Source organism: Perognathus longimembris, chromosome 17 (assembly GCF_023159225.1).
Source record: "Perognathus longimembris pacificus isolate PPM17 chromosome 17, ASM2315922v1, whole genome shotgun sequence".
Taxonomy (NCBI): Eukaryota; Metazoa; Chordata; class Mammalia; order Rodentia; family Heteromyidae; genus Perognathus; species Perognathus longimembris.
Window position 1 is genome coordinate 36,775,570 of NC_063177.1, and position 22,704 is coordinate 36,798,273.

The following is a 22,704-nucleotide window of genomic DNA, read 5'->3' on the forward strand; positions in this document are numbered from 1 at the left end:
TGCTAGTCCTGGGGCTTGAACTCAGGGCCTGAGCACTGTCCCTGGCTTCTTTTTGCTCAAGGCTAACATTCTACCATTTGAGCCACAGCACCACTTCCAGCTTTTTCTGTTTATGTGGTGCCAAAGAATCAAACCCAAGGCTTCAGGCATGCTAGGCAAGCCACATTCCCAGCCCTGAAGACATTATTTTTGATCAACAATAATTTCCTTTCTATCTTCTGGCATGAAAGGCATATGGACTGCCAAAAGACACTCTCCTTAATGTTAGCTCTAGTGGTGGGCAGAGCTGGGGTTCTGATGAGAACTTAGAAAGAGGTACATGTGACAGGCAATGGGGCCCGGAAAGCCATTCAGTGCTCTGAGCTTCAGTTTCCTTTAGGCTTAAAGAAGGATGTTAAAACGGGGTGGGGGCCTGGGAGAGCTGCCAATTACCAACCTCAAAAGAGAGCTCTGATGATTAGATGAGAGACTAGCTTGAAGAAGTGCCTGGAAAATCAGGAAGGTTTTTCAGTGCAAAGCATCAGTGTAGCATCGTGCTTGAACTTGGGCTGGGGAGAGACAGTGCTGAGATTTGAAATGGCCTCACCTGGGCATCAGCTCTGGTTGCTTTGCCTTTAAGACTAGAATGCCTGAAAGTGTTTTGAGAGCTGTAAAGCCTGTGGAAGGAATCCTTTTATTATGAGTGGGGGTGGAAGTAGGAGTGGGAACATGTCTGCCAAATTGATGAGGAACTCGTTTTATGAGTGTAGGAAATATAACCAGCACAAGAAACCTGCCTTCATCCAGGTTCTTGTAATTGCTACTTGTCAAATTCATACAGCTACTTGAAAAGAAGAAACAAAGATGGAAGAAGCCCCAGTGGTGGGTGTTTCTTTAGCTTAACATCAGAGACAAGAAGGGCTTTCCTGCTTCTCTCAGGCCCCAAAGGCAGACTGGCTTCCTCAAAGAGCCTGATGAGTAAGTCACCATAAACAAAGGATGCTAGCATTTTAGGACTTGATCCTAATTCTTCCCCAGAAACTGAGAATCTGGATGGCGAAGACGGCCAGGAAGGAATTTGTTCCAGGAACTCTCACAGCCCATGGTACTCTTTTCCTCACATTGTGCCCTTGTTCTGTGCAGTGAGCTTTTATGAGTCATATGTTTGGGTGCTGAGGATTGGAAGTTGTGCTTTTTTTTTTTCTTTGCCAAAGAATCTTAGCCTCAGGGCAGCTCTAGGCCTAAGGCCATTGTGAGCAAGCAAGCTTCTGGGTCCAGCTTGCCTCTTTCTGCAGGCTTCCAGGGACACCAACCTTCTCTGCTCATGAAGAAGAGCAAGCAGGCAAGGGAGATGGGTTTCTGGTGATTGTGTCCTTTAGAGATGGATTAGAGTCTCCCTCTCAGGCCAGGCTCAGGGTCTTCCCCTGCCCTCCCATAGGCCTATGCCCTACTGCCCCTCCAAAGGCACCACCTGCCAAGAAAGCCACATCTGAGCTTGCTGTGACCTTCCATGCCCTTGACAGCATCTGGAAGCTTCCAACCTCTCTTCTTCCTATTATACTATTCACAGGAGGGACTGCTCTAGTTAGGAGGAAAGAAGTTTTTGGTTGGGCCTGAAGGACTGATCCCCACTCTGTTTTCCCAAGGGCATAGAGATTTTAGGCAAGCCACCAAAGATATGCACAGATTGCCTGATGCAGGCAGGGCAGTCTACCCAAGCCTGGCTGTAAGCATTCCATCGTGGGCACAACCGAAAAGCCCCTACCTCCCTAGACCTAATTAATGGCTTTTTCATTAACCTCTGCCTCTTGCTCAAATCTCATGAAAACGCAACTCTGTCCCACGTCTTTGCACAGTCTCCAAGTCCGCAGGAAGGCTGTGCCCCACGCTGCTATATCTCAATAAACAGTCCTCACCTCTGGACGATGGAATCTGTCCTGTTTCCTTCCTGTCTCCTCCATTTTCCTAACAGGGCCCAGCTGCACACCTCTTGTTCTACATTTGATACACACTGAGCACCTGTTTGTGCCCAGTCTCATTTAAGGGTTTAATCAGTTTTGTTTGTTTTTGTGATGCTGGAGATCAAACCCAGGCCTCGTGTGCTAGGCAAGTTTCCACCACCTAGCTCTATCCCCAGCCCTGGTTTAACCTGTTTTAAAAAAGGAATTGGCTGGGGCTGGGGATATGGCCTAGTGGCAAGAGTGCCTGCCTCGGATACACGAGGCCCTAGGTTCGATTCCCCAGCACCACATATACAGAAAACGGCCAGAAGCGGTGCTGTGGCTCAAGGGGCAGAGTGCTAGCCTTGAGCGGGAAGAAGCCAGGGACAGTGCTCAGGCCCTGAGTCCAAGGCCCAGGACTGGCAAAAAAAAAAAAAAAAAAGGAATTGGAACCGTTAGCATAATCAAAAGTGTAAAAGGAAATAGTCAATGCCTTACTTGCTTTAGCCATACTATAGGCAGCGGTACCTAGTCCATCCTCTCAAAGGAGTCCTTGAAGTAAATCACTAACATAAGAAATAGCTAGTGATTGTTTGTTGGTTGTTGTTTGTTTTGGGTGTGTTTTTTTGCGATGGGGTCTTGCTATACGGACCAAGCTAGACTTGAACTCTTGATTCTCCTACTTGCTTCTCCAGACACATGATGCCATCTCTGGCTCGAGTATGTTAGATTTTGATAGATCTCCCAAGTTTTTGTAGCTGGGCAGGATGAGTCTTATACCTTTCAACAGTGTATTGGAATACATAGTGGTTACGAAGGAAAGGCTGAAAGAGAAGGCTTAAACGTAAAGTTCTGGGAAAGCCAGATGAAATTGTATTGGCCTATATTCGGATGCTTTTTCCAGTGAGTTTAGTTTTGTGGAAAATGGTGGGCCTACTTTACTTCTCCCTTGGGACCAAATGTAATGTTTTATGAAGATCAAAAGATCTCCTCCTCCTCCTCCTCTGAAAGAATGTCTCTGCTCTTAGCAGGTCAAGTAGAGCCTCCCTCTAACCTTACCACTTCCCTGGTGAAGTAATGCCTTGTCTTCAACTCAAGAAGATCAAATAGCATGGCTTGTTCATCTCGAGTGCTCTATTTCTTCTTGTGGGAAGGTTTTTGGAGCATGAGCCCAAGTAGACGAAGGGGGCGAGCTACAGGACATTTGCAAGCTGTGGCAAACTCGAGGGGCTGTTCAACCAAACAGATGATAGGCTCACAGCTTGGGGAGCCACGAGGGAGGAGGGATTGGGCATCATTGCTGTGCATCTTTGCCGAGGAGCTCCATAGGCCAGGCCAGGAGGATTCCGTCATTATCCACAGGCTCTTCTATATTAAGCTGTGGTCTGGCACTGCCCTGAAGTAAATGGAGAACAACTTTGAATGAGAATCTGAAGATGCCTGGGTTTGGAAGTTGTTTCTGTTACTTACTCTGTGACCTAGGGTAATTCACTTAAATGATATATGGCCAACAATAGGTGATTAATAAATATGGATCAACTCTAAGAGAAGGACACAGGAGGATTCTACTGTTGATGTTATCTTTAAAGTGCTAGGTGAATTTCCTGTGGCGTACCCTACGTGGTTACTGTATATGATTTTGGTACACTGGACATTGTATATATACCTACTTGATCTAGGGAAGGGGAAGAAAAATGAGGGTATAAGATATCACAAGAAATGTATTCATGGCTGGGGATATGGCCTAGTGGCAAGAGTGCTTGCCTCATATACATGAAGCCCAGGGTTCGACTCCCCAGCACCACATATACAGAAAACGGCCAGAAGTGGCACTGTGGCTCAAGGGGTAGAGTGCTAGCCTTGAGCAAAAAGAAGCCAGGGACAGTGCTCAGGCCCTGAGTCCAAGGCACAGGACTGGCAAAAAAAAGAAATGTATTCACTGCCTTATTATGTAATTGTATCCCCTTTGCACAACACCTTGTCAATAAAATTTAATTAAAAAATATGGATCAAGTGAATGAATAAATAAACAAGTAACTTTCAGAGCCTCACTTTCCTCATCTGGGAAATGGGGGGATGGCGCCTCACCAATCGGCTGTGATCTTCTAGGGAAAATTGTCTCACACAAATCCCCTTAAGCTGCTCAAATGCACACTCTGATTTTGTAGAATGGGCAGGTGGGTCTGAGTCATGCACTTCCAATGAATCCTAGGGAAGAAGCCCGAGTTTCCTGTCTGGGCACACTAGGAATTTCTTCTTCAGCTAGGAGAGTGTGAGGGTTGCTTCAAGATAGCATGTCCCCTCATTCTCTGGGGTCAAGGAGCCTCTTGCGATGCAGGGATTTCAGACTTCACACCAGGAGAGTTCTGGACCAGCCAGAACAATTTGGTTACCCTGATGGGAAAGAAAGGAAGGCTGTGTGAATTGAAAACCAAGCGAAGGTTTCGCTGAGTTCCCACTTTAGATCAATCAGCGTCAAGGTAACACCTCCCATTTCACAGAGGCACAAACAGGCCCAGGGAAGTTCAGTGACTTGGCCCATGTCACACAGTGACTCGTAGGCACTGCTGGAGTCAAAGCTCCTGCCTTCTGACTCTCCATTCAGCTCAGGACCTGCTCTGCAGTCCATATTGCCTTTTCCAACACATTTCTCTTTATTTGGCAAATGCAACGTGTTTATTTATAAACTGGCTCATTTTGAGCCTGAAATTTGGCTTCGCTGGTTTTGGCTGTGAGGAGTTCACATTTTTCTTCTATTTGTTTTGGTTTGTAAACCCATGTTTTGCGAGTTAAAAAAAAAAAAGCAATAAAAGCCCAAGGAAGCTGCTAAAGTTGTTCAAATGCAAAGCATCCAGAAATGTGACAGCATGAACTTAACTCTGATTTATTTTGTATCTCTAGATAGTAGATTAAAAATGCATGAGATTGCCTTCTAGGGATTTACAAGCCCAAGATAAGTCCACAGCTGGGGTTGCTTCCCTGGGTGTGGGGGGGTTCTTGTGGAGCTGGAGCAGGAGGTTTGGGGAGCCCCCTTGCTGAACCAGTATGGGGGTCCTTCCCCCTCCCAAGGACAGGTGATGACTTCAGAAAGTTGTCATCAGGACCAAGGCGTGTGCACCCCTGAATCCTTTGCTTTTTACTATACTCATAGCTGAGTACTCATAAAAGACTTGTTTCTTGTTTATTATTACCTCCGAACACTGACACAAACTATGGGCTTTATGTTTTAGCGAGGACAGCTAGAGTCTTGAAATCGCCAGATCCTTCCAGATGTGCTGGAGGTTCGGATAGGTTTCTGAAGATAAAGAGTGTCTTCCATCGGTGACATGAATTCTTCTGGTGTAAACTTTCATAGCCAGGGCATCCTGGTGCAGCCCCTTCACATTGCTTTGTGCCAGTCTGTGAGTCTGTTCTAGACCGAGGGAAGCGTCTTAGCCCTGCCCACAGTCAGGTGAATCGTTACCTCAAGTGGTGAACACCCTGCTTTTTAGAACAATATGGTTTGGCTGGCAACTTTTTCCCTTGTCTTTTAACAATCTAAGTTAATGACTGAGCACAGCTACAGTCTTTTCCAAGTGTTTTAGTGATCAAAGGCTACATATGTATGTATGTGTATACAGTAACATACAGGGACCCAGGACACAGAAGAACCTGGTAAAACATACACATTTAAAAATATGGTCTTTATAGGTTCACCAAGAATCTCTCCACATGACGGAAGTGCATTTTCAAGCTCAGGCTCCAGCCCAGATCTGAACAAGTGGCCTCTAGAGTCATAGGGCCTACTGGGGCTCATAGGGACATCTGATTATGGCCAAAGGGAGGCGGCCACCATTAAGTTCTCAAGTCAAGCTTGGCGAGCCTGTCTGTTGTGCCTAGGGTATTCCTGGATGACAGGGTTGACAGCTGGGCTCATGATGGTGGCAGAATCAGAAACCCCAGGGGCCTTACACAAAACCACAAATCTAGGAGGGATTAAATGAAGGAAACTGATTCAAGGTGTCCCCTTGTACTCAGTCTCTGCATTCTTCTTTATATTTCTGTTGTTTAGTTCTCAGAGCTTTCCCAAGACCTCTGTCTCTGAACAACAGAGAAAACTTCCCAGTTAGATTTCACAGAACTAAAGCTTCCTTCCCCCAGTGGTAACCTCCTCCCCCCAGAGAACGGAAAGGCCTGGAAGTCTAGTTGATGATACACAGTATGTGGGTATTTTTAGCCAGGCACAGAGGGACCCTCAGACCTGTGTCTCCAGATAGTTACACTTTTTTTCTTTTGTCTCAGGCCTGGGTGCTGTCTCTGAGCTCTTTTGCTAAGGCTAGTCCTCTACCACACTGAGACACAGTGCCACTTCCATTTTTCTTGTGGTTAATTGGAGATAAGAGTCTCATGGATTTTCCTGCTCCGGCTCGCTTTGAACTGTGATCCTTAGATCTCAGCCTCCTGAGTAGCTAGGATTGTGGGTGTGAGCTACCAGTGCCCACACTAGTCTTTTTTTTTTTTTTTTGGCTAGTCCTGGGGCTTGAACTCAGGACCTAGGCACTATCCCTGAGCTTTTTTTGCTTGACTAGTGCTCTGTCACTTGAGTCACAGGGCCACTTCCAGCTTTTTCTGTTTATGTAGTACAGAGGAATCGAACCCAGGGTTTCATGCATGCTAGGCAAGCACTCTACCACTAAGCCACATTCTCGGCCAGGGCTAGTCACTCTTTTTTTTTTTTCTGGCCTTTTTTTTTTTTTTTTTGCCAGTCCTGGCACTTGAGCTCAGGGCCTCAGCACTGTCCCTGGCTTCTTTTTGCTCAAGGCTAGCACTTCCGGCTTTTTCTATGTATGTGGTGCTGAGGAATTGAACCCAGGGCTTCATGTAGATGAGGCAAGCACTTTACCACTAGGCCATATTCCCAGCCCCTGCTAGTCACTCTTGAAGTACATCATTCACCATTGCTTCCCATCTGACCTGTTCTAAATCTTGGGGGTCAAACTCCAGATCTGTGAAGAAATACTTGTGTCACCAGAGAACCTAAGGATAATCAGGAACCAGAACTAACTACAAGATGCTTGGCTCTGTTTCTTGGGGAACTTCCCCATGGGCCATCTTAGACACAGGGGCCCTCCCTGTAGACTATGTTAGTTGGACTCCAGCAAAGATAGTGAGGGTTGGGTGTTTATCAAGCCCTTCCAGACTGTCTGTCTTCTGATGCTTGCAAAAATTCTATTCTGTTGCAGTGTCTGTTTTCTTTCCCGATCCTTCTTCCCCCTACCCCCAGCTCCGGTCCCCTAGCTGTCTCTTCTCTACTTAGCATCCCCACACAGATAAACTGCAGAGTGGCTGCCAAGCTGTCAGTCAAGGTTTGGGATGTGTCTGAGTATTTGAAGGCTGCCTTCTTGTCCTCAGACTAACTTTTCCTTTGCCGGTCCCTCATGACATGCACAAACGGGTGTGACTAAGTATAGAGACAGTGACTTGACATTTATTTGCTGCTGATATATTTTACTTGAAATGAAATGAACTCTAGATCTTAATTTTCAGTACCCTTCAGAAGCAGTCCTGGTTCAACAGCACTGGAACAGACAGAAGTTCCGTAAAACCAGGCTCGGTGTGGGAGCCCCGAACTTCCCCGCTTCCAATACTTCTTTCAGAGCTAGGGAGATAGAGGTGATGTTCTAGGTCAAGGTTGTGCGTAGAAAGTCCTTGCTTCCCATGCAAGCTTCCTCCGTCCCTACCTTTCTGGCAGGTATGCCTTAACAGGATCCGGCTGAAGCTCTCTGCTGGAGAGGGTCTCAGTGTGCCTTCTTGGTCTTTAATGACTAAAAAAAAAAATAATCCAGTTTGGTGGAGGAAAAATATGAACCAGGCAAGCTCTGCCTTTCAGAGATACCTACGGATGTCAACACCAGACTAGGCCAGTGAGTAAATCAGAGCCAGACAAGTCACCGGAGTCAGGAGCCCACGTCGTACGCATGGGTGCGCAGGGCCCAGATGACCAGGCAGAGGCTGGGCCGGAGGCAGGCCACATGTTACACATGATCCGCCCAACGGCTGGGAGCTTCCCAGATAAAAGGAACCCCTTCTTCAGCTTTCCAGAGCTGCAGGGGTTAGGGGCTAAGTAGGCCAATGCCATGGCCATGAGGACCAGCTCTTAAGTCCATAGATCTGGAGTGTAGCAGCCTTGACTTCAGTTAGCCAGTTAGTAACCCATGAGGGAGGCCTCCAGAGACCAGGAAGGGCATGAGGCCATCTCTAGAGAGAGGAGGCTGTGGAATGGCTATGGAGTAGATCACTGAAAGCCTTGGAAGGAAGGACCCTTGACATCCACATAGGAGATGAGGTGGTTACTATTCCTTTAAGAAACCCACATGGCTGCTTTTCTGTTGTACCCGCTTTGTCTGGGGTAGGAGGACTGGACTGTGGGTCTGGCACCATGAGCTGCTGTCTCATCTTCCTGGCCCAGGGCAAGCGAGAGGATGCCAGGAGAAGTCCCTTTTCCGCATGGCTGTGACTCATCTTTCTTGTCCGTCCCTGGGTCTCCTTGCTTGGTACTCTCAGCACTGCTCTGCCTCCACAAAGCCCTCCTTCTCGTGGCCGGAGGGCTCCACCTCTGTGTATGTGGAGTGGTTGGGGTGGTTGCGGAACTTCATGGCTGGCCAATGGTGAGGTCTCCGCTGCTGGGGGCACAGAGGCAAAGTCAGTGGACATGACTTTCCCATGGGGACCTCATCCCTGAGGGAAGGTACCCAAACTTTCTCTTACAAGGGTCCTAAGGCACTGGGGACTCACTAGTAGCCAACTAACAGGGCCAATGTCCTCCAAAAGACTTTCTACCCTCGTCGCTCAATCACTAGGGGAAAGCTGCCGGGAGCCAGGGTTTGGGAGGAATTTGTGTGGTCTGCAGGACTCAGCTAGATGCTTCAACAACAAAGAAGAGGCCTGAAACTCTGGAAAGAGAGTCAGCCAGTGATGGCTGAAATGATCTATGAAGCTCTGCAAATGCCAAGATAACCATCCAGAATGCAGATTCCAGGGTCCACTTGAAACCTCCCCCATCAGAATCTCTGGGTTTGAGGATCTGTAGCTCCTAGTTGATACCCAGGTAGGCTGTTTTTTTGTTTGTTTGTTTTTAACCTATGACAAGGACATATGCTCTGATACCTGTGCCATATAGGTGTTGTCAAGAAATTCACTTAGGTCAAGCGGCAGTGGCTCACACCTGTAATCCTAACTACTCAGGAGGCTGAGATCTGAGGATCCTTGTTCAAAGCCAGCCTGGGCAGGAAAGTCCATGAGACTCTTAGCTCCAGTACTGTATACCACTTAGAAGAAGCCAGAAGTGGGACTGGTGGCTTATGCCTATAATCCTTGCTACTCAGGAGGCTGAGACCTGAGGATTGGGGAAAGTCCATAAGACTGTTATCTCCAATTAACCACCAGAAAAGTGAACATGGAGCTGTAGCTTAAAGTGGTAGAGCACTAGCCTTGAGTGAAAAAGCTCAGGGACAGCGCCCAGGCCCTGAGTTCAAGCCCCATGACCTACCAAAAAAAAAAAAAACCACCCCAAAACAGAATATAACCCTCATTATCATTTTGACTTGTTGTCTGTCATCTTCTGAATAAGTCCTGAGCCTGAAAATTGGGCATGAGAGACCATAAATCTCTAAGGGATGGCTTCTTGTTGGTACTTGATAATGGTACTTTAGGCTTTTTCCCCCCTCCTTGGGATTTTCTAATTTTGTAAATCGGGGAAGGAAAACAACCTGTTCTACTGGGACAGGAGGATAATGTGCCCAAATCTCGAGAGACATGCCAGGATGGAGTTGGTGATGGCTTCTCAGGGATGTGATGGCTAAGGGAGGCGATGGGGAGAGGCGGGTACTGCCTGCAAAAGCAAGGCAGCAGCCGAGCTGAGGCCACATTTCACACGGACCTCAATAAAGAAGAGTGCAGCGTTGGAGTTGGGGTGGCCATTGATGTAGATCCCAGCCAGGATGATGGCTGCCACTAAGAGGACAGCCAGCACAATGCCCACAGTGGTGCCCAGGTGCACAGGGGGACCCTTTGTCTTGGGATCCAGGTTGTCCTGAAGGCCTGTGGAGACACCAGTAAGGCAGAAATGGGAGAGCGCAGAGGGATGGGCCACAGAATCTTAGATTCTGACAAAGTCCCGGAGATAAAAACCCACAGCACTTTTTGGGTCAACTTACCAAGTACATGGAAACATTGGGGTAGGAGTTGTGGAAATCATTATTCGTTTGGCACCTACCAGGTGTTTTCCAAAAATCAAAAATTAAAAGTTGCCCCAAGCCAGGCATCGGTGGCTCATGTCTGTAATCCTAGCTACTCAGGAGGCTGAGATCTGAGGGTCGTGGCAGTTCAAAGCCAGCCTGGGCAGGAAAGTCTGTGAGACTCTGATCTCCAATTAACCACTGGAAAACAGGAAGTGGTGCTGTGGCTCATGTGGTAGCTAGCCTTGAGCTGAAAGGCTCAGGGACAGCGCCCAGGCCCAGAGTTCAAGCCCCCCGACCAAACAAAAAGAAAATAAAAAAGTTGTCCAAAAGTCCAATAAGAATCCTCAGGAAAGCTCTCTCTGATACCTGGGCCACATAAATGCTTTTGAGGACTTCACAAAGGGCATTTGATGGTTAAGAATTTGGGACTTGGCCTGGGAATATGGCCTAGTGGCAGAGTGCTTGCTTTGCTCATACCCATAAAACCCTGGGTTCGATTCCCCAGCACCACATATATAGAAAATGGCCAGAAGTGGCGCTGTGGCTCAAGTGGCAGAGTGCTAGCCTTGAGCAAAAAGAAGCCAGGGACAGCACTCAGGCCCTGAGTTCAAGTCCCAGAACTGGCCAAAAAAAAAAAAAAAAAAAAGATTTTGGGATCTATGCCTAGCACCAGTGCCTCACTCCTGTAATCCTAGCAACTCAGGAGGCTGAGATTTGAGGATTATAGTTTGAATACAGCCTGGGTAGAAGTCTCACAGACTTTAGCCAGCAAAAATGCTGGAAGTGGAGGTGTGGCACAAGTGGCAGAGTCAGTCTTTTTTTTTTTTTTTTTTTCCCACACCAGGAGTTGAACCCTGGGTCGCCTGGGTGAAAACCAGGAATCCTAACCAGAGTCAGTCTTGAGTGAAAAAGCCAAGGGAGAGCACAAGGGTCTGAGTTCAAGCTCTAGTACTTGCATGCATACGCATGGGAGCGAGTGCACGCACACACACACACACGCGCACACACACACACACACACACACACACACAATTCGGAGCCTAGCAGCTGGCTATTTGGATTCAAATCTATATTCTGCCACTTCCTGGCTCTGTGACCTTGAACAAATCAACTTCTCTGGGTCTCTGTTAGTACTTCTGTAGAACAAGAATATTAATAATAACAACTACCTAAAGAGGAGTTATTGAAAGGGTTAAAATAAGACAAATCATGTCAATAAATATAAAAAAAAAACCCGGACATCTTGAAACTAACTCATCAATAAGTGTTAGCTCTTATGATAACAAATGACCACACTATAACTTGTCACTGTCCACCCTTGAGATTGAGACCTCCCGGAGGGGGCAGCAATGTCTTCCTCATCACGTCTTCAGATCTTAGAAAAAACAGGGAGTTCAGTGTTGGTCCTCACCTTGAATTCTAGGTCTTCTGGAAGTTCTTCAGTCAGCAGGCATTCTTTTTTTTTTTTTTTTTCCAGTTCTGGGGCTTGAACTCAAGGCCTAGGCACTGTCCCTGAGCTTCTTTTTGCTCAAGGCCAGCGCTCTATCGCTTGAGCCACAGTGCCCCTTCCGGCTCTTTCTGTATATGTGGTGCTGAAGAATCAAATCCAAGGCTTCGTGCATGCTAGGCAAGCACTCTACCACTGAACCAGGTTCCCAGCCCAGCATGCATTCTTGAGCACCCCAGAAGGAGACGGAATAGTCCTATAGTCTAGAGCTGGAAGCTCATCTATTTCCACACATAACTTGAATGAGGTAGTAGTGGACGCCCAGAAAGTTTAGGCTCAAGGACATACAAATTCAGTGCCAGCCTCCAAAAAGCCTAGGTCCCTGATATACTTGGGTGTGGCCATTGGCTTATTCCCTCTAACAGGAAGAAATGTGGGCAAAATAAAATAAACACCATAGATGTGCATGTCAGCAGCAGAAATACTGAATCCTTTTTATACAGCTAGTTAAATAGAAGGGGAGGCAACAGAGGGTAGGCACAAAAAATAGGACGTAGTATACATCAAAATTATTGTCCTCCCCATCCCTTTTCTCTTCTGGACACTCTGTAAGCAGAGGAAACTCAGAACAGAAACTATCCAGGGCACTCGAGTGCCTGGCTCGTACCTCCAATTGCCAAACAGTGAGAGGGCTGGGGTGATATTCCCCGGGCTAGCTTCCCTAGCCACCAGCCTGCTGTGACCCTGCAGATCTGAGGGGCAGGGCTGTGGCTGATGAGAAGGAAGGTAAGAAAAAGGGGCGCACAGCCTGGCTCCCCATCTCCAACCACACACACTCACGTCGCTCTCCAGGAAAGCCATGGCCCCACCTTCACTGGGAGATACACCAGACGTTAATAATTCGCCACTCCCACTGCACCCCTGAGAACATCCCGCCTGAAGCTGGAATGTGTTTCCACATCCACCCTTGACCATGGCCGCACAAAGGCCAAGCTGACTCTTGGCAAAGGGCGGGGACTTGGGGGGTGACAAGAGGGGCCCCTCCCCTGTCCAGAGAGATCATCCTCCCACACTGTCCAGAGACTGGGAGCATCCCACATCTGGTGATCCGCAAATCATGTATTCTTTGCGAACCCAGGGACGCTTCATGATGCCAAGGAGGAAGAAGGAGAGGCCATGGCCACACCCCTTACCCAAAGGCCTTGGCTCAGCCAAGTGAACACAGAGGGCTACAATCAGAAATGTATAGGGTCATGGTTCTTCAACCTAGGGACCTGTGCCAGGAGCCTCCATGCCCTCCCCCTGCTCACCCACCTTCCCCAGGGTGGGCCAAAGGCAGGAGTCTAATGAAGAATGGCCTGCAGTTCAGTACTCACCATCTCCTCCTGCATAGGGATTCAACTTGGTGTCATCTTCAAAGAGACAGATAAGAGGAACAAGATTAGTGGACTGGGTATAGTCTCTGTTACCCTGAGTGGGTCTGGAATTTAAGGAGTTTCAGTCCAACCTTTTTCTTCTTGTGCATGTCGATCCCAGGGCTTGAACTTGGGGCCTGGATGCTTAGCTTTTTTTTTTTTTTTTTGCTCAAGGCTGACATTCTACCACTTGAACCACAGCTCTATTTGGGGCTTTTTTTTTTTTTTTTTTTTTTTTTGGTGGTTAACTGGAGACAAAAGTCTCATGGATTTTTTTCCTGCCTGGGTTGACTTCAAACCATGATCCTCAGATCTCAGCCTACTAAGTAGCTAGGATTACAGGCATGAACCACCAGCACCCAGCTTCATTTTCCTTTCTTTCAGCATAGAGAAAGGCAGCAGGGTGTTGGGGAAAGATAGCTACTTTTGGTCTTCGCTATGTGAGCTTAGGCAAGTACTCCACCCCCTAAGTCTTGGTATTTTCATTATAAAATGGGTATAACTGTATCAAACCCCAAGATTGTTAGGAGAACTGGATGTTAATGCATGCGTGACTTTGCACTCCACCTGGCACAGACTCAGTTCCTCCATGCTGCTAGCTCTTTCCATCATTTGCTCATTCTCTAGGACTCCCTTTCCCATCAAAGCCACAGCCAGCCCCTGCTCTAGTCCTACATTTCCTTAGGGAATGTTCAGGCCAGGGACACCTCATGTAGCCCTGAGTACTAGAAGGGCTGGATCCAGCCCACAGAGTATCTATTTGCTCAAAACCTTCTTCCACTTCTCCCTGGCCAGTGAGCTAAGGCTCTCTGAGCTTGAGTCCCTCCTAGGAACAAGGGCAAGCAATACCAGTCCAGTGTCCCTGTGAGAACAGAGGGCCCCAGGCAGTAGCTCTTCCCAGGCCTCTCCCAGCCCCAAGGCTTATTAGGCCTTACCTTCTGTAGTGAGGCTGTCCAGGAGGAGAGAGGAGGAAGTAGAAGTGAGGTCCCTGTCAAAGGGGCTGAAGGAGCTGTCGGGGGAGGCTGAGTAGTGATCCTCATCCTGGAAGTCCTCGCATGTCCTTCCCTCTGCCTGCAAGAGAGACCTCAGCACTGCTCTCCAGACAGAGCTGGGCCCTGAATGCATTCAAAACTTCTACTTAGCTCCAGCAATTCAGGAGGATGATGTGGGAGGATTGATTGGCCCAGGAATTAAAGGTCAGCTTGAGCAATATGAGACTTCATCTTAACCACTCCCCCCCTCAAATTGAAAACAAAACAATAATTTACAGCTGGGTGCTGGTGGCTTGTGTTTGCAATCCTAGCTACTCAGGAGGCTGAGATCTGAGCGCCACAGTTCAAAGCCAGTCTGGGCAGTAAAGTCTGTGAGAGCCTTATCTCTAATTAAACACCAAAAAGAAGCTAGAAGTAAAGCTGTGGATCAAGTAGTAGAGTGCTAGCCTTGAGCAAAAAAAGCTCAGGGACAGTGCCCAGGCCCTAAGTTCAAGCCCCAAGACCAGCACACACACACACACACACACACACACACACACACACACACACACACACACACACCCCAAGATAAAATAAAAACAAGTATAGATTACACAGTGATATGTTTAGCACATATTATGTGCTTGTATTACAAGAAGAGAGAGCTGGAGCACAGTGGTAAACACCTGTAATCCTAGCACTCAGGAGCCTGAGGCAGGACCAAGCAGTACAGATGTTATAGATCCTTCTCAAAACTGTAACAGTCGGGGCTGGGAATATGGCCTAGTGGTAGACTGCTCGCCTCGCGTACATGAAGCTGTGGGTTTGATTCCTCAGCATTACATATATAGAAAAAAGCCAGAAGTGGCACTGTGGCTCAAATGGTGGAGTGCTAGCCTTGAGTAAAAGAAGCTCAGCGCCCAGGCCCTGAGTTCAAGCCCCAGGACTGGAGATGGAGACCCAAAGAATTGAGGTTTGAGGCCAGTTAGTGAGATGTCACCTCAATCAATATGCCAGGCCAAAGTATGAAGCTAGAGGATGCTCTTCATCCAGAATCAAAGTATTAAGTCTTTGGGACAATTCTAGTTGTTGATTTGTATGAGCCACTAAATGGGAGGTACCTGGAATAAGCCTCACCCTTAGAATGAACTCTTCCCTCAAAAACCAGAGAGTGAGAGTTGGAGCCTTGGCAGGGGCTTCATTGACAAGAGGCCCTATGCCCTCTGCAGAGACCAGAGGAATTCCTGGGAGTTGTTGGTTTGAGGCCAGTTGCTGGTGACACTAGTCTCAGGGACCCTCAGAGCCCCCAGAAAACCCTCCAAAGTGGGCTGATTGGCTTAGAGGAGTCTGAAAAATAAGGTCATTCAAGGCTAAAGACAACTTGAGAAGAGCTAACCATGGGAGGACTGCTGGTAGCCCTCTTCCCCTGCCTGGCATAGGAGCTGCCAAAGATCATGTGTGCATCTTACCTCCTGGGCACAGCCATAGGACAGCCATTCCTGGCGGTAGCGATCAAAGCCACTGGAGCACCTGCAGGGGGACCAAAAGGTTAAACATGTGAGGAACTTGGCAGTGCAGGGTAGTGGCACCAGGCAGCTCTGGCAACTGAGGTGGACCTTCCTGTCCTTCAGTCCTTCCTGGAAGAAGGAGAAGGTATTGGTGGCACCTGGCTACCAGACCAAGGCTTCATCTGCCCAGCTGTGTGTGTTCTGGCGACCTCTATCTGGGGGCTGACCTCTATCTGGGTCAGCACGTTCAGTCATTGTCTCCCAGTATGGTCACTACAGGCCAGAGGCTGGGAGACTAAAATGAGCTAATACGTGTCTCTGGAAAGGACTCTGCATCTTGGCTGCTCTGGAAGACACCAAGTGCCTATTTAGGGACAAGGTAGGGTACAGAATGTTCTCCAAGGCATCATATTCAAATTTCCATTCTTCCCTCTTCAAGGCTGGGGGAAGCCACCAAACTCTACTCAAGCTCAGGGGCATCTGCACTGGAAGAATAACAGCCCGAGCCTCCAAGGCAAGGGATAAATGAATTCTTAGCAAGTTAACTCAGCACCAGCAACCACCAGCTTACCTGCTGAGACCCAAGGGTACCTCTTTTGGGGGGCTCTCAGTCTGCTCTGAAAGGGCCTCTGCAGGCTCCGAGCTGTGTTTTCTGCTGCAGGGTGGCCAACGTGGGCCAGCCACAGGTTCCTTCTCAGGTCTTCTGTGCTCATGATTTTGGGGCCAATGGAGGATTTGGAAGCTGGGACTCAAGCTCTTTTTAGGTCAAGCCAATGGGTTAAAGATTGAGCCTTCAGGGCTGGGAATATGGCCTTGTGGTAGAGCGCTTGCCTCCTGTACATGAAGCCCTGGGTTCAATTCCTCAGCACCCCATATATATAAAAGGCCACAAGTGGCGATGTGGCTCAAGTGGTACAGTGCTAGCCTTGAGCAAAAGAAGCTCAGTGTCCAGGCCCTGAGTTCAAGCCCCAGGACTTACAAAAAAAAAAAAAAAAAAGATTGAGCCTTCAGTATAGGCCTGGTAGCATTACCTGTCAGGGCCCCAGCCAGTTGGCCCAAAGTGAAAGAAAAACATGAGAAAGGGCATAGCCTAAGGGTCTCCTGAATGTTCCAGCACCATCCTCATGGAACCTCACAGTGACACCAGGAGAGGCAGGATTGTGATCATCATTTCCTGAACTAACCCTGAGGCTAAGGTCACCCTTAGACTTTACAGTTGGCTCTGTGTGTGTATGTGTGTATGAGAGAGAGGTGGGGGGCAATATAGAATGACATGAAACCACCTTCCATGGTAAGTGAAATGGTCTAAATCAGACTTAGCACCAGAGCAGGGGAAGGACATCCCAAGAAGTTTCAGTGGAGAGGGATGGGGAGGAGAAGGGAAAGGGAGGAAGTACGGGAGGGGAAGAGAACTATGGGATACCACTGAACTCGTCCTGCTCTTTGGCTTTCTGGGGACTTGGAGTCAACTCTCATGTCGAGGAGACCTGGCCAGGAAAGGCATGGGCTGAAGTGAGTCCACAGGTGTGCGGGGGCAGGGGGTTCCTCCCCGAGTCAGCCTTGCCCCCTCTGATGGAGCATCCTTGTGCTGAGCTGACGGCTTCAGCAGGGGCCACCAGCCAGGCCCGGCCTTTCTCTAGCCAGGCTCTTCCTGTGGAAGGACTCTGTCCCCCATCACACTATCAGAGTGTCTGAGTTGGGGCATAGCCATTAACTAGGAGTGGTGGTGAATCAAGGGCTAGCATTCACTTGACCCATTTTCAGTTCCTATGGCTCAGTGACTCACGCTGTGGCAGCCAGCCCCAATATGTCAGGGCTCATCTGAGGCCATCTCAAGAATCTCCTCATTGTTAAGATAACGGGTTCTCAACTTGGAAAGCACGTGAGATGAAGCACTCCAAAACTCACACTCTTAGGGTGCTGTTGGTCCCAGGGACATGTTCTGTGGATATGTGTGTGTGTGTGTGTGTGTGTGTGCACACGTGTGCACGCATATGTGTACTGGGGCTTGAACTCAGCTTTAGCTTTGTTGTTCACTGCCAGCTGGCACGCTACAACTCTGAAGTATGACTCCAGTTCTGGCTTTTTACTGGTTCATTGGAGATTGAGGAGTCCCTGGGATTTGTCAGCCAGGGCTGGCTTTGAACCATGAGCCTTAGCTCTCAGCCTCCTGAGTAGCTAGAATTACAGGCATGAGCCACAGCTGGTGATTCTGAGAATCTCAGAGTCCACAATTGGCAGAACTCCATTCCAGAAAGAGCCAGCCCAGGGTCTACTTTGCCAACCCATTCAACAGCCCCTGCAGGCTTTGTTTAAATGCTATTTGGCATTTGAAGAGTTCAATTAACAGGGTGTTCCTCACCCACGTCTTCCTGAATCACATGGCCCCTGTCCGTTCTACAGAGTCAACCAACTGAGGTCCCAAGAGAGTGAGTACAAGCACAGCTGGTGGGAAGCACACCTGGGAGGCATATGAAGCCCCCCCCTAGCCCCCCCCCACCTTCCTGGCTACCAGTCCTATGTGCCTGCACTTCTATTTCTTCTCCCTGGCTTGGAAAGCAGCAAAGGAAACACTGACAGCTGCAGAACAGCTGCATGGGAGCGCGGAGCCTGTAATTTTGCAATTTGCCGGAAAGCTCTCAGCATTCTTAGGGCTTCCCATCCTCACGAGGGCACTAGTCCCCACAGGAATCCCTTTCTCTCCCGCTCCTGCCATTTGTTTATCTTGGACTGGAGAACAGAGCTTGCATTATGAGTCTAATCTGTGAGGAAATGATTTCAGAACAAGGAGTGGAAGATGAGTCGGGTTTAAGAACTTTATTCCTAACACTGGATGTCTCCCAGAATTCTCCGTGCTTCCACACTGAGCAAACACAGCTTTGTAGCCTCCCTTGTTTCCATGGTTACCTACCACATACACACTCCTGGTTTTCAGGAAACCTTGTTTCAGCCTGGGAAAGAGCTTGAGGCTGTGTTCTGGGGTCCGTGGCAATGGGTCTTTGCATCTCCCAGTGTTGCTAAGCTGGCAGTTCTCACACTGGCTTGCAAATGAGACACCCACAGTAAAAGGCAGGCCCAGGGGGCTCTCCAGACCCCAGTATCTACATGTCTATAAGAGCCCCTGTGGTTCTAGGATGCCCACAGCTGTGGCCTGCTGTTTATGAAGCCCTGCTCATAAAGGTTGGATTAGCCTTGGATTTACAGAGGCAGCTACAACATCTAGAGTCTTCCAGAATCTTCGCACCAACTAAAGCCCCACCCTATCACATGGACACCTTAATCAGGCAGAAGCCTCAGGGAGAAACTCACTTCGGTGACATCCCTACCCTAATCAGAGATAGCCTAATACTGACAGACTATGGGCAATGCGTGGGCCCTTGCTGCCTTCAGGCCCGTGGTTTGCCACTGGGACTCAGTGCAGAACCTGGGTACAGACCTCTGCAGGACATGGCACCAGCTGCAGTTGAAGGTCAGGTCCGAGGACATGCAGGCATCACAGCTCTGATGTTGTAGACAGGCTGCAAGAGAGGAAACAGCGGCCACTCAGCACCAGGAACTCTCCATGGTTCCAAAGAGAGAGGCTCCAGAATTCTGGGTTCTGGAACTATGGAGTCCCTGACTTAGCCAGGGGCTGTTGAGATTGTTACTGCCATCCTCACTTGAAGAGCAGAACTAAATTCCTTCCTTCTTTCCTTCTTTCCTTCCTCTCATCCTTCTTCCATCACAAAGGGGCCATCCCGGAGTTGGTGCTGGGGATCCCACCATTATGACCTGGTCCCTGCCCTCTGGGGCTTACAGTCATATGGGGAGACAGACATTAACCAGCTAATCAAGCAAAAACAACCCTAGAGTTCTGTGTCATGCAACCTCTGAAGAAAAATCACAGGGCCTGTGAAGGTGGGAAGTCAGAGAAGTCATGCTTCCGGATCGACTCCTACACACAGGTAGAAAGTGGCAGAAGCTGTTCATTTATGTCCAGGCCATGCTAGCTGGGAGTCCCTACTGTCCACTCCCGACATTGGGCCTCAGAAAAGGATTGCCACCAGAGTCCTGCTTGGGCTCGGTACCTCCTCTAGGGAAGTCTGGGCAAAGGGGGCATAGAGTGTCTCATTCCTTACTTCTAGCTCTCCTCTGGAAAATGAAGTACTCCTAAGGCACAGGGGTCATCATTGTTAGCATTTCCCTAGCCTCAGGTCCTCAGCTCCTCCCACTAGCCCCCAGATCCACCCATACCTAATGAGCCACCCCTACTCACTACCTAACTTCTTCCCCTTTACCCCCAGAGAGAGAGAAGCTGCCACCTGGATTAGGTGCAGACGCCATGTAGCTCCCTCTCCCATGGGAACTATGGCCCCACTAATAAACCTTATGAACCTTCTTCTCCTGCCTGTGATTATTTCCGCCTGGTCCTCTGGGATGGCCGATACCTATGCTTTCAGTCATGACCTCTGCTCTGCTGGAGTCTGACTTGGAAGGTTCTATCATCCCGCAGCTACCTCAGTAACTCATTAGTGAATAAGGGAGTATGCTAGCACCTGCCCTGGAGACTCACCTGTCATGAGTATAAAGTAAGGAGATAGGAAAGAACGCATGGTAAGTGCTCCTTGTTATAGATGGATTCATTTCTCTCAATAACCCTCAGAAGGTGGGCTGGGGATATAGCCTAGTGGGCTGGGGATATAGCCTAGTGGCAAGAGTGCCTGCCTCAGATACACGAGGCCCTAGGTTCGATTCCCCAGCACCACATATACAGAAAACGGCCAGAAGCGGCGCTGTGGCTCAAGTGGCAGAGTGCTAGCCTTGAGCGGGAAGAAGCCAGGGACGGTGCTTGGGCCCTGAGTCCAAGGCCCAGGACTGGCCAAAAAAAAATAAATAAATAACCCTCAGAAGGATTCCTTTTCCTGTTCGTTCATTGAACAAATACTGCTGGGTATGGTGGTGCGTGCCTGAAATCCTAGCACTTGGGAGGCAGAGGCAGGAGGGTTGAGAGTTTAAGGTCACCCTAGGGTACACAGTGAATTCTAGGCCATCCTGAGCTACAGCATAAGTCCGTATCTCAAAGAAGCAAAAACTGAACTGGCAGCCAGTGGCTCATGCCTGTAATCCTTGGATCCAGGTTCGATGAAGCCTGGGCAGGCAAGTCCATGAGACTCTTAATCTCCAATTAACCAGCAAAAAAAAAAATTATAATAATAATAAAAAGCTGGGAGTGGCTGCCATTTCCATGCTCAATTCGACCTAACAAGGCTGCCCTGGCCACAGTTTTGGAAGGGAGGTGGCATGAGGCCCAGGTTACAGATGAGAAATGGAGGCTTAGACCTGTGATTTGACCCCAGTGTGACTCCACTGTGTGTTCCAGAATAGCAGAATGCCCTTCCCTGGCAGGAAATCCCCTACTCACTTGGCAATGGGGTGAACTCTACGGCAGATGTGCTGGTGATCTTGCTGGAGTCCAGCTCCACACGGTGGTATTCAAAGATGGTCCTGCGCCGAGACTCTGAAACAGAAGCAGAACTTGTCATCAGGCGCAGGTCACAGCCAGGGGGCTCCGAGATCTGTACCCAGAGAGTATTATAATCTTCAACCTGTGCGACCACAGCACGAAGGCTGCAAGGGAGATCGGAGGACAGGAGGTGACCTGAGAGAACAGCATTCTCTGATGAGCAGGCTGAAATCCTCAGTGCAGAGGCCTGACTGCTCCTGGCTTCAGGACAGCGAGCATTTTCTGCCTTTTCATACCTCTGAGCCATCACAGCTGCTGTTTTCTTGATCTCCATGTTCTCCCACCTTTCTCTCCTTGTCTGATGCAGACAGGCTGAAGATCTAGCTGCAGTTCTACATCTTTTGATCGTCTCCCCTCAGCTAGCTCCTGGCTGTCCCCCTACTCAGTGCAGGTGCCCTCTGCCCATTGTATTCACCATACTGGCTCTGCACCAGGCTTTGCTAGGAGCGGGGTGGTGAGCACTTGGTCTTGAACCTGACCCACAAGGAGTGCTCTGCAGGTATCTGCAGACAGACAGACTGCCACCTGCGCATTCCTGACACGTTCCAGCTCTATTTTCCTTATGGAGGACCGGGCAAGGTTCAGGGCTGGGAGTCAACCTTAAGTCCTGCCTCAATCTCTGCAGAAACTTCCCTGGGGACCTCAGAATTGGGAAATCCTAGAATGGAGCCAAGTTCTGCCCCTGATTTGCTGGATAACCTTAGGCAAGGCTTTGGAGCCTCTGTGTCTTGTCTGTGAAATGGAAAGACAGAAACAATCTGCCACAAAAACACTGGCACTGTAGATGAAAGGGCTTGTCCTAAAATGGCACTCTCACGGGCTTCAATATTTCCGATTATCCCACCACACCCACCCAAGAACCATGACTCAGGTTGGTTTCCTTTGGCACAGAAAGGCAAGCAGCTGGCAGCTGGCTTTTGCCAATGAGTTTCCTCATAAGAGGAAAGGGCCACTTAGTGTGTGGTCTACCCAACAGCCCTTCCTTCTTCTGGAAAGAGTGTTCCCTTTGGGGGAACTGTGCCCAGTCTATTTCTACATGTAGACTCCTCTGGAGCTACCCTTTTCCCTGTTCCTGTCTCACAGTGATTGGTTTAGGGCTAGACAAATCAGAGAGCTTCCTTGAGATGTTCCAACTAGGATCCAGAAGCAATTTTACTCTCCTGTAACAGAGTTGAGAAGATGTAAGCTCAGAGCCTATAGTTCCAAGCTGAAGGGAAAAGCCAGGATGAGGCCATTTTGTAGAGATTAGCAGCAAGTGCTAGTGCTATTCCTTGTCTTCCCAGGTGGTTAGCTCTTCCTTTAACTCTTTGGGTTACTTCAGCATTCTCCCATGCTCTCTATACCCCTCTGTTTAAACTAGTTTCAGTTAGATTTTTTGACACACACACAAAAAAAACGTGGATTGGGCTGGGAATATGGCCTAGTGGCAAGAGTGCTTGCCTCCTACACATGAAGCTCTTGGTTCGATTCCCCAGCACCACATATATGGAAAATGGCCAGAAGGGGCGCTGTGGCTCAGGTGGCAGAGTGCTAGCCTTGAGCAAAAAAGAAGCCAGGGACAGTGCTCAGGCCCTGAGTCCAAGGCCCAGGACTGGCAAAAACAAAACAAAACAAAAAAACGTGGATTAAGCTGGGTGCCTGTGGCTCACACCTGTAATCCTTACTACTCAGGAGGCTGAGATCCAAAGTTCACAGTTCAAAGCCACCTTGGGCAGGAAAGCC

The 22,704-nt window shown here is 48.8% G+C and overlaps 1 protein-coding gene across 1 annotated transcript in view; it reads right to left on the reverse strand.

Moving 5' to 3' along the window:
• Positions 1 to 7,370: 7,370 nt before the first annotated feature.
• Positions 7,371 to 22,704, reverse strand: part of Plxdc1 (plexin domain containing 1) — a 50,312-nt gene continuing 34,978 nt past the window's right edge. Inside the window, exons 8-14 of the mRNA XM_048366442.1 lie at positions 20,881 to 20,976; positions 18,916 to 18,997; positions 15,441 to 15,501; positions 13,936 to 14,071; positions 12,962 to 12,997; positions 9,838 to 9,998; positions 7,371 to 8,578 (exon numbers count right to left, since the gene is read on the reverse strand). Of these exons, the coding sequence (XP_048222399.1) occupies positions 8,459 to 8,578; positions 9,838 to 9,998; positions 12,962 to 12,997; positions 13,936 to 14,071; positions 15,441 to 15,501; positions 18,916 to 18,997; positions 20,881 to 20,976 (692 nt within the window). The 3' untranslated portion in view covers positions 7,371 to 8,458. The remainder of the gene's footprint in view (positions 8,579 to 9,837; positions 9,999 to 12,961; positions 12,998 to 13,935; positions 14,072 to 15,440; positions 15,502 to 18,915; positions 18,998 to 20,880; positions 20,977 to 22,704) is intronic.